The sequence below is a fragment of the Rissa tridactyla genome, chromosome 2, assembly GCF_028500815.1.
Source record: "Rissa tridactyla isolate bRisTri1 chromosome 2, bRisTri1.patW.cur.20221130, whole genome shotgun sequence".
In the NCBI taxonomy this organism is placed as follows: domain Eukaryota; kingdom Metazoa; phylum Chordata; class Aves; order Charadriiformes; family Laridae; genus Rissa; species Rissa tridactyla.
This window is the reverse complement of record NC_071467.1, coordinates 46,669,532-46,683,352: the sequence shown is the minus strand read 5'-3', so window position 1 is coordinate 46,683,352 and position 13,821 is coordinate 46,669,532. Positions and strand designations below refer to the sequence as shown.

At 45.7% G+C, this 13,821-nt stretch overlaps 1 protein-coding gene across 3 annotated transcripts in view; it reads left to right on the top strand.

Annotated features, from left to right (window-relative positions):
* The window catches only part of MAPRE2 (microtubule associated protein RP/EB family member 2), a 93,732-nt gene that overhangs the window by 20,024 nt on the left and 59,887 nt on the right, over positions 1-13,821 (top strand). Inside the window, exon 1 of one of the 3 annotated variants that reach the window (XM_054190477.1) lies at positions 12,996-13,208. The exons of 1 other annotated variant lie outside the window; for it this stretch is intronic. In XM_054190477.1, coding sequence (XP_054046452.1) covers positions 13,090-13,208 — 119 coding nt within the window. In that variant the 5' untranslated portion in view covers positions 12,996-13,089. Of the gene's footprint in view, positions 1-12,995; positions 13,209-13,821 lie in introns of those variants that run through there. One more of the 3 variants, XM_054190478.1, reaches the window with a different exon arrangement.

The window sequence follows — 13,821 nt, the reverse complement described above, 5'->3', positions numbered from 1 at the left end:
TTGCTGCCTTCTGCGTTTTGCCTATCAATGGTGCTTCATTTAAAAAACTGGAGAATGTTTATCGAAAGGTGATTCAAGCAATGATTTGAGTTCTGCTCCAGCAGCAAAAAAGTCCTGTTATTTTTTTTAAGGACCTCAAAAAAAATATTAATCCTTGTCAAACGTGTCAAGTATTGGTAGCGCACCCAGATGCTATAAAAATAACTGTGTCATTTATCAAAGCAGTTTCTAGATTTTATAAATCTAATCTTGCAAACATGAGCAGGACATACCTTGAGTCTGTGCAGTTACCCCAAATCTGCTATCAGGCTGGATCTGTTAGGGAAACAGAGGACCTTTTTCTAGTAGCCTGTGTCTTGCTAGTGTGGTCATGATACTGACTGTGAGTGTGATCGCTTGCTGATCACTTCGATGTCCAGAAAGCACTAACAGCAAAGTCAGTAAGTAGCTCTGTAACTCTAGATTTCATCCAGGGAAGGAAAGGCAAAGGCAGGAGAGATGGAGAAAGGAATGCAGATGGAGGAGCGTAAAAGGAAGATGGGGAGAGAAGGCTGGGGTGGCACAGTGGTGACTGCACGCAGTGGTGGCTCCCAAGTGCTGCTGAGGAACATGACAAAGAACTGAGCTACAAACCAAAATGCTGTTGCAGGTGGGATGGGAGGCATGCGGAGCTCGGAGTGCCATGGCTGTGTTCCCACCTGTACCTTCTTTTCTATGAAGTACATGCGTCCCTGTCCTGTGGCATGGTCGGTGCCATGTAGCCTACCTGGCCTCGCCTCTGATGATGCTGCTGCTGCAGCAGGTACCTGCACGTCAGGCGCTGCGATGCTGAGCTGCACTGCTCAGGGCATCCAGCAGCAGAGTGAACTCCAGGGGGTGGACAGGCTCCCAGAAACCCACCCTGCCTGCTAGGAGCCCAAGGGGGAAGAAAGGCTTGAAAGAGCTAATTCAAATTTTTCACTTTATTTTAAGGATGGGTTTCAGGGGGGCGAGGCGTGATTGTTGCTGGCTTTTCTGGCTTTGTTTCTTGGATTTGCTTGTTTGTTTTTTTCTTAATCCAAGGATTAGCATTTTTCCAATATTTGTCTGCAATCACCGGGGCTGGAAGCTTTGGTTTTCATTAGCTGACTGCTGGGATTCTTATATAATTAAGTTGCTCCATGATCTGCATCTTCCAGAAAATCACCCTGTACGCTGAGTCACAGTAAAGCATGAGTCGCTGGCAGCACGCTAGTGAGGTCAGGTGGAAGCAAACACACATTTAATTGTATAAGTTGTCCTTACAGTAAAAACGTTGCTTAGAATAATGGCTTCTTCAGCCTTCTTAGAGACTTGTTTAGCCTTAGGTAGAGTGTGGGAAGGCCACTGTTGTGTGCTCTGCTGTTGCTTTACAAGGTGGCAAAATTAGAGGTTTTCAGTGTCTGGGGACCTAGTAATTTGTTGTCCTTCCTATGTTTCCTCTGTTGTTAACTCAGGGCTTGCACTCAAGCCCAAATGTTGTAATCATCTGCATCGTCTTGCACATTTGTTCCTACCTGAGCCTGGAGCAGGCACAGAAACAGGCGTGTGGTGGGAGGCACTGACACATGGGCGAAGTCAGTGGCAGCTGGATCAAGCCTTAAGAGCCCCATCTGGAGATAGAATCATAGAATGTGTTGGGTTGGAAGGGACCTTTAAAGGTCATCTGGTCCAACCTCCCCTGAACTAAGCAGGGACATTTTCAACTAGATCAGGTTGCCCAGAGCCTCATCAAGCCTGGCCTTGAATGTCTCCAGGGATGGGGCCTCCACCACCTCTCTGGGTGTTCCAGTGTCTCACCACCCTCATTGTAAAGAACTTCTTCCTAATGTCTAATCTAAACCTACCTTGCTCTAGTTTAAAACCATTGTCCCTCGTCCTATCACTACACGCCCTTGCAAACAGCCCCTCCCCAGCTTTCCTGTAGGCCCCCTTCAGGTACTGGAAGGCTGCTCTAAGGTCTCCCTGGAGCCTTCTCTTCTCCAGGCTGAACAACCCCAACTGTCGCAGCCTGTCCTCATAGGAGAGGTGCTGCAGCCCTCTGATCATCTTTGTGGCCCTCCGCTGGATCTGCTCCAACAGGTCCATGTCCTTCTTGTGCTGAGGGTTCCAGAGCTGGACACAGTACTCCACAGATCTGCCACCAAAGCGTGCACAGCCACAACCCCCCTTAAAAATCCTCTCTGAGTGATAAGATAGGCCAGGTAGATGTCGTGGTTACCATTTATTGTGGGGAGTGCCAGTTTTACTTCTCCCTGAATACCAGTTCCTCACAGAAGGAAGCTGGCAGTGCCCCCACACTAAGGTTTATGCGGTGGCTTCCATGAGAGCTTCATCCTCTTATACGATGCCTGGATTTGGCTCACCGCTAATGACCTGAGTGGGCTGCATGGGATAAACACCTTCTGAACGGCACTATAGGAAACACCCTTACATTATATTACCCTTTTTAAAGAGAATAACTGGTTCCTGTCTTGTGTCTGTCTAAAAGAACAATATTGACTGCACTCAAGTATTTTCAGACTTGGTCTGATTTCACAGCTAGGGTTTTTTTTGTCTAGTATAAGAGGCTTCATGTAATCACTCTTTTAAATCTACAGCTTATGTTTGACAAGTGGGTCATTGGTTAATGGAAGCAACTAAATCCAGCTGTTTATCTTTCCAGTAAGACCACGCACTTTCTGTATGCTCTTGTCTGCTCAGAATGGAGGTGTGTGCATTTTTAATGATCCTCCTTCTGTTTTAGAGTAGGGGTGTGGGCTTTATATTACATTCCATCTGCTCCCTATATTTAAAGAAAATAAAAGTTACAGGAGTACTTCAGCTGGTGTCACATTTGATCCACAAATTTATGGTAGCAGTTGTGGTACTAGTAATTTAATTACTAGGTGTGATTTTTTAAGAAGTTGTTAATTTGACTTCATAGGCAAAGTTGAGTGTACATTGCTTGCAAGTTTTCCTCCTTCCTCGTTTCTCCTCCTCAAGCTCCAGTATTGGAGTGCGTTGCTGTTAGCAGATGCACCTTCCACTAAAGCAAGCCAGCAGTAGCTTTCTCCCAACTAGCTTTGCCTCTTAACAACCAGGCAAGGGCATTCTTTGGCTAATTTGAAATTTCAGGCTTTTCGGAAAACGCTTGGTAAGCTTTCTGTAGGGTGCTAGTATCTAAATAAAGCAGCTGTGGCACTAGGTTAATAAAGGGCTCAAAGCATTCATGGGAACGTGGTCTAATATGTCAGGTTCCAGAAGTCCTGTTAGGAAACGCCTGTCAGCGAGAGAAGCTTCCTGACACAGTTTGCGAATTATTTTTTTTTCTTTTTTTAATTCACAGTGCTAACAGAAGTGTAACGTGGTTAAAGCTGTCTGTGAAAATTATTTTTCCTCTTCATTTGAAAGCTAGTTTATGAATAGAGTTTGGATAAACGCTAAGATAATAATGCACATTGACTGTTGCCATTGGAAAAAGTCTGTTTTCCATTAATAAGTAAGGAAACAAAAACTTCATGATTAGTAATGGTATTGTGTAAAGTAGCAATGAAGTTGTACTTAGAAGAACAGTGTCGTGCTCCCAAATGCTCTAGCATTTGCAAATAGTAACTATTTCCTTACAAGTGTGTTAAAGACTTAAATACTTAACAGTAAGTTAAAAAGCATGTGTGTATAAAATTATCGGAAAGTAAGGAACAGAGTGCTTCAGATGCTTGCATTTGGCCCATAAGGAGCCTGAAATAACTAAAAGCAAGTCTATATGAATGATAAGACAAACTTCTGATAAATTGTGTGTGTAATACATAAATCTGTTCTAGCACAAAGAGGAACGGTCCTAGGTTTCTCTGTGAGCTGGTGATCAACAGCAAATCCTTGCACCCAAGTGTTTTCAGCTGTGCCCCACGGTGTTCAGCTCTTCAGTGTGTTGATGGTGGCAATGTGTCACACGCGAGGTGTGTGAACCCCGGGCGCTATTCAGCCCTTAAATACAGGTGTCACTTCTTGGGATGGCTGCATGCAAACGTGGGTGCAGCTTACCAGGCAAGTACTGCAGCACGTTCCTCTCAGCCTGGATGAAATGAGGCATAATTAGCTAATGACAGTATGGTAGCTGGACAATAGGTACACCGGGGACTTTGTCTAAGGGAAGGAAACCAATTTGATCCAGGTTCTCTGCAGGTGGCTGATGAAGGAAAATGGAAATTGCCCAAGTGCTACAAAGGATTATGCCTGACAAAGGAAGGGTGGAAAGAATGGGAAAAAGAACAATGGGGAAACCTCAGGTGTGGGAAATATCCTGAGATAAAAGGGAGGAGCTCATCTAGTTGTAGCAATGGAGAAAAGGGATAGCATTTGTGTAGCTGCAGAGCTGGAAGTACTGCATGGATCAGGAAGCAAACCATGGAGGAAAGGATGGGGACCAACCATGGTGGTGCTGAGGGTGAAGCAGAGGAAGCTTGCACAGATGTGTGACAGTAAGTGTGTTGAGGAAGCTGGTCATAGCAGCGAGGCCTGTTTCTGGTAAAATGCGGAAAGCTGACAGAAATTAGTTTTTGTAAAATTCTATGAATGTACCAGATAAAAAGCGGTTACCAAGAGAAAGGGCAGGCAGAATACAAACAAAAAAGCACACCACTTTCCGTGTGACCTCTTGGCATTTGCTGATTTGATGGGCATGTGAGGCACATTTGCTTTGTAAGAGGATGATTTGTAGTACGCTGTAAGGACATGAGGAAACTATTTGTAGAGTATTTTGCAGTGAGGCACTGGATCCTTGGGCCAGGGTTTGCAATCCCAGAAACACTCGCAGACTACTGAATGACTTGGCAGTGGGATTTTGATCCCGGTCAGGCATGAATACGCTCTGTATTTCTTTCACATTAGCTAGAGTATGTAATAATGTTTATGTTGGCTTTTTGCTGGCGGTGGGAGGACAGGCATTTAATTAACAGTTTCCTGGGACGAAGTAACCCCTTCAGATCTTGGTTTGTAATGGTCCAGCCCTTTCTATCAGCTGGTTGAAACATTTTTGATTCAGTAATAGGTATCCAAAAAACTCAATTGACCATCTTACTGGAACCATGACTTTATTGTGCCAGCCTCCTCCCTTCCTCTTTAGCAGTGGTGAGTGTCTGAGTGTCTTGGACAGTTTGGTAAATGTTGACAAATGTAATGTTCCTTGTGGTGGTTTGCAAACGCTGTGTAAGCCTCATGTGTTCAGTATCCATAATGGTGGTATGAGACAAGGTGCAACACTGAATGCCGAACAGGTCTTAGCCAATAATCGTTCCAAAGCATTTAAACTTATCCTTATGTTATATGCAGGTACTGGACAGTCAAGTGGGGCATTAAATTACTCGGATAAGAAGTGAAAATCAAATGGCTGTGAGCTTCACAACTCTTGTACAATACTAACAGATAATCAAAGAGCTGTTTTTAACTATTCTTGAGTTCTTTGTCTGCTGTGTCATTGCCAAGCCAAGTTTTCAGCAGAGTAACAAGTAATGTTGAAAGTCATCATCAACAAATAAGACATCACTTTAGTGTGAGATACAACCGTATCAGATTTTCATGTTGGAAACTTTGTCAAATGGTATTGCAAAGCTTCTCATTTGTCCTCTCCCTTGTCCCAGTGTTGCTTATATGAAATAAGTCATTAGACTGAAGTGTCTTCAAAGTACATTGCTAATATTTTCGGTACAGAATGTAAGAAGGAACATCAGAGGTAATATGTGGTTTTTATTTGTCTCTTTAGCCCCAAGAAAGCCAAAGATTCCCAACAGCTGAAAATATATAAAGAAACACTAGATTTTTCTTCTGTTCTCTCACATTTCCAAACCCTTCCAGGCTCTTACCATTTGTAAGTTGTTTCATTGGTTTTGTTTAGGATATGAGTGCCTGAGCTCTGATGTTTTCCAGTGGTAACAGTCAGAAGCTGTACTGTATGGAAACTTGAAAATCCTAAATCCCTCCTAGAACACAAATCTCACTTTCATTTGATTAAGGTTTTGTCATTCTCTGAAAAAGTCTGGGAATCCAGACTACCTGAACACTTTGAATGTCTTTTGTTTGGCCCTTTGTGGTCATTACATCTGAACTCTGACAAAACAAGCCTAGAAAAGTTAACACCTCGCTGTAAATGGATGTGGTGATGGTAAATCTAGAACAGCTCCAGACAGATAATTCCGTGTAAATGCGTGTGAATGAGCCATGAGTCAGCCTCCTGCCTCAATTCCTTTCAGTTGGTATTAAAGGCAGAGTGAGAGACAGGAGTTGTTACTTCAAGCATTTATTGATCGCAGGCTCCATTTATGGGTTTTCAGATGAAAGCAGCTCCCCAAGGTGTGCCCGAAACTCTGCTATAGCCCAGTGGATATCACAGAACACAAAAGTAATGGTCGCTAAAAAATTCAAAATTTGGGTTTGGTCTGGAGTTAATGGAAGTAAAATTTTTTTCTCTTTGGAACCATTCTTCACTGAGTGTTTCCTGATCTCATTGGAGCTTTTTGTTATGTAGGAAGTGTTGCATATTCAGTGGGAACTTCTTATGTTTTAAAGTACAGAATCCTTTGATGTATACTGGAAAATGCTTCTTTCTAAATAGGATTTTTTTTCTTTAAAACACATGGATTTAGCTAAACCCTGAAAGGGTTGGATTTAATAAGTGTCCACTAAAGCTATTTATTAATTTTAATCTAACCATTAATATTAAAAGTACAAAACTAGTCTTAAAATATCTCTTCTATTCAAAGGCTTCTGAAATCCTGTTTCTGTGAACAAAAAAAAAATCCTGGTTTTGTAGACAATATTTGAATCTTGAAATAATCCTCTGATTTCTATTTGATTTATACAGTAACTATAAAAGGTAGCTGCTGCCTTTTTAAAGAAAAATAGCCACAGGCTGTGGCTCTTCAAGACCTCTGTCTTTAGTGAGGAATTCATACGGTAATGGTCAGATTGGATTTGCAGCTTGTTAGGCTAAGTTTTCAGGAATGTTTAGCTGACAAAGACCCCAAGTTTTATTTTATTCTTCCTCCCAGGCACAGAACACTTCTTGAAATATTAAATGTGACCTCTGAAATATAAATATGTCCGAGTATTTAAAAATAGACTTGAATTACCTCATAGGGATGTGGTCCATGCACATTGTGTAACTGGGACAGCCCTCTCTTTCTTTATCTGTCTCTCTCCAGGGAAGGCAAATAATCAAGACTTTGCTTAAAGTGGCCACACTATAATCCCCAAGGGTGGGAAGCTCATTCTTTATCTACAGGATGTCTGGAGTGATAAGTAGCTGTTTTATTAAAACTCATGCAGTGTTTCTTTGTCCTGACAAAATTATCATTTGCTGTTTGGTATGGCGAGTTTAAATGCAACGTGCCCTGAAATTTAAGGCATAGAATGAAGTAACGGGATGGAGGTGGGAGGATTTATTTAATGCTGTGTAAACAAAAAAAGTCTATAAAGTTATAGTTCTGAATTTTCCCTTGAAGTGATTTTATGCCACGGTGGGAGCTTTCCTTTGGGCTGGTCAGTTGCGTTGACAGTGCCAGGGAAACAGGAAATGTGAGTTCTTCTGCATAACCCAGGTTAGCTCGAAACTTATCATACACCACATCATATCTGATACACGTTCACTGTGTTACTAACACTGCTGTTGCTAATTCCTTTATGGACGTTTCTGTGTAATACGTTATCATCGCTATCATCGCAGGTTAGAAGTGTGCACTAATTTGGGCTGGAGCAAGCCCGTGCTCTCTAATAGACCTGCAGTTGCAGACACCTCATTTGTACTTCCCGTAAATAACATGCAAATCTGGATCCTCCTAAGTCTTCTCTTCTTAATTTATTAAATGAAACTTTCATTCATGGTGTATATTATCAGAAATTAGGCTGGTCCTGACGCAGCCTAGTTAAGTATGCTTATGGTTATATCCATCTTACTGAATCTCCTCATGCTGGGAATAATGTCTGCGTACCTTAATGAATTGGGGCTTCCTTGAGCAAGTAAGTTGTGCCCAAGGCTTAACAGAGTAACTTTTTTTTAGCTCTTCCCAAACTTTCTTCCTGGTTTGCTTTATTCACTTATTTTCAAATCTAAACGCTGTTGGCCAACTCCTTCGGGAAAAGCCGTTTATGCATGGGTTTCTGATAAATACGCATGCTTGAGTGCTAGAAATAACTTTGATTTTGTTCTACAGTGTGTAAATCTGTTGCTTTGCAGAATTCTCTTAATCTTCATCCTGATAGAGGAGGACTATGAGAATAGTTAAATTAGAAAAGCAGACTACGTTGATCAGGACTGCTGCTTTACAAAACCTGTTGTTACCTTCTAACTGCTTGTTGGCCTGAAATCCAGTTTTCTCATTCTGTTTCCCAGTGGAAAAATTACACTTCTGACAGAAATGTTCATGAAACTCCTCTAAAAAGTGAAGTACGTGGCCCAAAATAGTTATACTTGCGTGATGTTTGCTGCAGTTTGAAGTTGTAGCTGAAGTGTATTCTGAGAGCAGTGCAAGGAATATCACACTGATTCTGTTATGAATTTGAACAGAGATGTCAGATGAGGGACGTTCACTGGCCACTGTGGTGTTAAATTCATTTTTCTTGATCTCACCCCCTGTTCCCCCTCCAAAGTTATCCAAGCAATGGGGAATTTCTGAAATCATTAATTGTACTTATACTTTGTGTCACATACAAAGCTCCCTAAAAATGTGTTTGGGGTTGTTTGTTTTTTTTTTTTTTAATCTTCTAACAAATATGTCAGCAGAAGTCTCTACTGTGGCCATCACCTCTGTTTTTAGAGGCTGTGCATTGGTCACTTCTTATCAGCATTAAAATACCCATAATTTATTTCCACATTAGCTGCCTAGTATAAAATTCTGGGTCGAGCATGCCTGAGGTCTTTCTTACACTGCATTTCGGGCTTTTAGGGGATTTCACTCTCAGGCATTATAAATTACGCTGCATGGCCTTTTTACTGCAGTAAGTGAGGCCTAGAGCAAGTAAGGAGAGAGGAACTGAAAACGAAAGCTCTGAGGAGGAAGGAACCAGATTTTGGAGAATGATGTTTAAGTCTGTTGCAGTGCTCGATCTGCCCGGTTCACCACAGCAGAAATCAAAGCACTGGGATGCATGTGCTGGCGTGGTGCCATTTTCATCCTCAGCACGCCTTGGGACTTGCTGTGTTTTCCAGGGGAAGTGTGGGATCACCTTGTAGCCAAAGTCAGATGGGAAATGAGGAACAGCAGGCTAATGTGGCACGGGAGCTGGTTGCCCTGAGAGATTGTGATATCTCCATCCATGGAGATTTTCAAGATTTGGCTAGGCTATGATCATGTCACCAAACATGACCTCATCTCGTGCTGGTGGTGATCCTGCTCCAAGTGGGAGATTGGACTGGATGACCTCCACAGGTCCCTTCCAGCCATTGCTTCTGTGGTTCTCACTGCTTGAAGATCTATTACATCAGGTTTTGTAATTCCACCCTTCGGCATTAATTCTTTCCTGGCTCTTTGCTTTGCTTAGTCTGCACATCACTTGTGGGTCCTAGATTTCAGTACTTTTAATATACAATAGGTGGGGGTTTTTTATCAATGCCATGCTGACCTTTCATTCTTCAAGCTGCTCTTATATTTGTACGTCTGCTGTGTGTAAAACCTATAAAGGCAGCACAGATGCATGGGCACCTAGTAATAACAGCATTAATAACAACAATAAAATAACAAAAATAAAAGCAATAATAATAACAGCAACAGGTTCCTCTTTCTTGTTCCGTGTTGCTGGATCCGCATCCGAGACCTCTTTGCTCATGATGAAAGTGGGAAGAAGAGGTTGCTGGCTTCCTGCATGTAGACAGTCGTGTTTGTGGGCTACATGGTGCTCAGAAACAGATGTAAGCGGGGGGAGTGCCATGCCTATGGACTCCATATTGCACCCTGCGCCCGGCAGGCTGTGCTAGATGGACTGAAGCAGCATGTGCTTTCTGAAAACGAGCGCCAAGTTTCTTTTGCCGAGATCTGGCTCAGCTTCCATAAAGGTAAGGTACTGCGTTGAGACAGCGTGTGTTTTCTGACCTTGAATCCTAATACAGAGGCAAGAAGGGGTCTGGAGCGAGTCTGCCGTGCTGTCCTCACCTGCACTCCTCTCCTGTGGCTTTGCCAGTATGTGTTTTAAACAGCTTTGGAGATTGCAATAAAGAAGCTTCTGTTCTTTGCCACCGGTTGAAGAAATAAAAATATTTTTACAAGTTAGGGTAGCAGCGCGTTTTACTGCTCGCCGCCTAGCAGAGCAGGTAGGGTTATGTCTGGCCCCTAAAGACCTGCTATAGATTATTTTTATATTCTGTCACCATGTACCGTTTCTGGCTTCTCCATGGTCTTGAATGTTACTAAGACACTTACTGGCCTTTCTAGCAGAATGTATTTTGCTGCTTCTTTTGAAAAAGACTCAAAGGCAGCTTTCTCCAGGGGGTTTGCTGTTGCCGGATGAATGGAACATTTTTCAATAAAATATGTCAACTGCAAATGTCCATAGGTTGGTCACTGAAAGTGAGATTTGAGTATATTTGAAAACCTGGCAGAAATAATAAATAAAACCTCCTTTTTTGTTGTTCAGAGGACTGTGGTAAATTGGCAGACTAATTTGAGTTTTGTTAGAGATTGCTCTGTGTGTCTGTGAATGTATACATCTGATTTAAATCCAAGTAGTTTCTCAGCAGCCCAAGTGCTGTGCAGTTGGTCTTTAGTTATTGATTGCGTTCACCTGACAAGCTCTCTGTGAATCCAAAGTCTATATCATGAGCATAATCATGTAAACTAAGCTTTCAGCAAAGTGTCATTTTGGTCTGAAAGATTAGATAAAGATTAGTTAAAATTTTGTAAAATCACTTTCTTTGTGCAGAAAAAAAATCTGAGGTATAAACCTGATCGAACTCATGCTCCAGAAATTGAGCTGTATTAAAATATCAGCATGTGCCTCTGAGAAAATATTGGAAATATCCTTATTGCTTCCATTAGACCTGGCACCTTAAAACTCATTTTGAAGGAGAGTTGGATTTGGGGGTGCCTTTTTTTTTTTTTAAAGATGTTGGCAGATCTGCCTTAATATTTATTTTTATTATTTTCTTTTTTTTACTCTTTTGTGTCTAACAGCCTCGAGGTCAGAGCTGTTTAGAGACTGTGCCCATGGCCACTCTTGCTGGTCTCTGTTTAGAGAAAACAATTTGTAAACAGTTGGATAGTTTGTTTTTCTAATTGGTTAATGTGTGAGTTTTGATCCATTGTTGGGACATGAGGGTAGGTTTTGCCGCGATGAAGTTCAGATCTCCTTCCAAGGATGACCAGCATTGCTCTGTGGTTGATGTCAAACCTTGAAGGATGCTATTTAGGCAAGGGGAGATATGTGGAAATCATAGAGATAGGCAGAGGGAAACGGGGGTAGGGGGCAGGAATAAGAAACCCTTTGAAATGAAGAGGAGGAAGAGATGAGGGGTTGTGTGAATGGTGGTGCTAGCAGCGTCAGCAGTGCCAGCAGTTCAGTGCTGCTGCCTTGGCAGGCTTTTTTCCCTTCTTGTTTCTGACCCAAGCATGATTTTAAAGGATGGTGCCATCAAATGGTTTCTCTGTGTAAGCCTGAGAGCAGGAGAAAGCTGGAAATGTGCAATGCAGCCTGACAGGTGTTCTGCGGTGCTCTCTGGTGAAGCTGTAAGCAGGGATATAGAGCTTGGTAACTTGGACATCCTGGTGCTTGGGGGTGGGAAGGGAGGACGGGTGGAAATCCAGGTGGCGTAGCAGATACAGGAACAGGAAAAAAAATAACATCGATGAACTTAAACCTTGTATTTTGTGTATGGTGTGGGGTCCATGATTTCTGACATAGTCTATCCTTGTACCATCTAATATTTATGCACATTTTTGTTACTAAAGTGTCTACCGTAATAAACATAAAACCTGTTCTTGTGGAGCTGGCAGACCAGGGCAAGCTTTGTGTGGTGGAGATGGCCGTAATTACCCTGGGCACACCAAAACGGAGGGAGGATGTTCAGGACAGCTGGGTGGTGTCTCCCCATTTGGTCTGTACTGCTGCCATCGGGGCAGTGCAACAGAGCAGCGTGGTGTGGCGGCTTGTTTCCTGCTAATTGCCAAACCCAGAGCCTGAAACAGCCCCGTGGTGTCAGGGAAAGGTGGGAGGTGTCAGGGGAAAGAGGGCGATGCTGAGGTACCAGGGCAAGGAGGGTGACGTGAGGGCGGTGTGGCCAGGGTGGTGAGGCACTGGAACAGGTTGCCCAGGGCGGCTGTGGATGCCCCATCCCTGGAAGTGTTCAAGGCCAGGCTGGATGGGGCTTTGAGCAGCCTGGTCTAGTGGGAGGTGTCCCTGCCCATGGCAGGGGGTTGGAACTGGGTGATCTTTAAGGTCCCTTCCAACCCCACCCCTTCTGTGATTCTATGATGCTGAGGTATGAGGGCAAGGAGAGAGGGATGTTCAGGTATCGGGGGCAGGAGGGTGATGCCGAGGTATTGGGCATCGAGGTCTCGGTTGTTCTCGTAAAACCGTGGTGAAGCCGTGGCTGCCGTTGTCACGGGGAGAGGTGTGCAGAGGACCGGCGTGGTTCCCCTCCCCGTTCCTGGAGGGTGGGGAAGGGGTGGGGGGGGGGTGGGAGAAGGACGCGTTTCTGTGCCGCCCACGGACACGCGCGGAGCGGCGGGATAACGGGGGAGTGGGTGGGTAGTGTGCGGCGCGGGGCTTTGTCTGCCCTCACCGCCGTCCCCGCGGGTATCCCCCCCGTCCCCGCACACGCGTGTCGGGCGGCTCTTTGTGCGTGGGCGCGGGGCGGAGCGGGTGTCCCGTCTCCGTCCCCCCCCCCTCACCGCGGGGCGGCGGGAGGCGAAGGGCGCGGAGTCGGCCGGTTGCCATGGCGAGGGGCGGTCACGTGGGGCGGCGGCGGGCCTGACGTGCGCGGCGGGGGCGGGGCGGGAGGGGGGGAGTCGGGAGCCGCCGCCGCCGCCGCCACCTTCCGCACAGCAGCGGCAGCAGCAGCAGCGGCAGCAGCAGCGCGGGGGCTCCGCGGAGCGGCGGGGAGCGCCAATGCCCGGACCGACCCAAGCCCTGTCCCCAAATGGCGAGAACAACAACGACATCATCCAGGATAACGGGACCATCATCCCCTTCAGGAAGCACACGGTGCGGGGGGAGCGCTCCTACAGGTACGGCGGCGGCGGATAGCGGGGCGGCGGCGAGTCGAGGGCGGGGGGGGGGGGAGGGCTGCAGCGCGGGGGGCGGTTGCATAAGGCGGGTGGGCTACGGCCCCCCCCCCCCCCCACCTCCCGATACCGCTGCAATCCGCGCGGTCCCTTTGCAGCCCCCCCCGCCACCCTCCGGTCCCGCCGGAGGGACGGGGGCTGCGGCGGCGCTCGCATTGTCCGGCTGGAAAAGCCTTTGGTTGAATAGGCGGGATGTCTGGCGGGTTGGGGGGGCTCTCCGCTCCCGGGCGGAAGAAAGGCGGCTAAAAAGAATAAAATAAAAATAAAAAGGGGAAAAAAATGGGGAAAAAGGGGGGAGAGAAAAAAAAAAAAAAGGAAGGAAGGAAGGGGAGAAGCCCGCGCAGGCAGCTCCCCCTGGAAGAAGCCGCAGCACCTCGCTGCGGATCTTGGAGGCGGCGCCGTGCGGGAGGCGGCGGCCGGGGGTGGCGGGGCGCGGGCAGCCCCTGCCCGGCCGCCAGCCCGCACCGCGGAGTGGGGGACGGGAGACGGGCCCCCCACCCCCGGCACGCCAGTCCGAGGGTGACAGCCACCCACCGCTCATCGGGGCGGGGGTGAC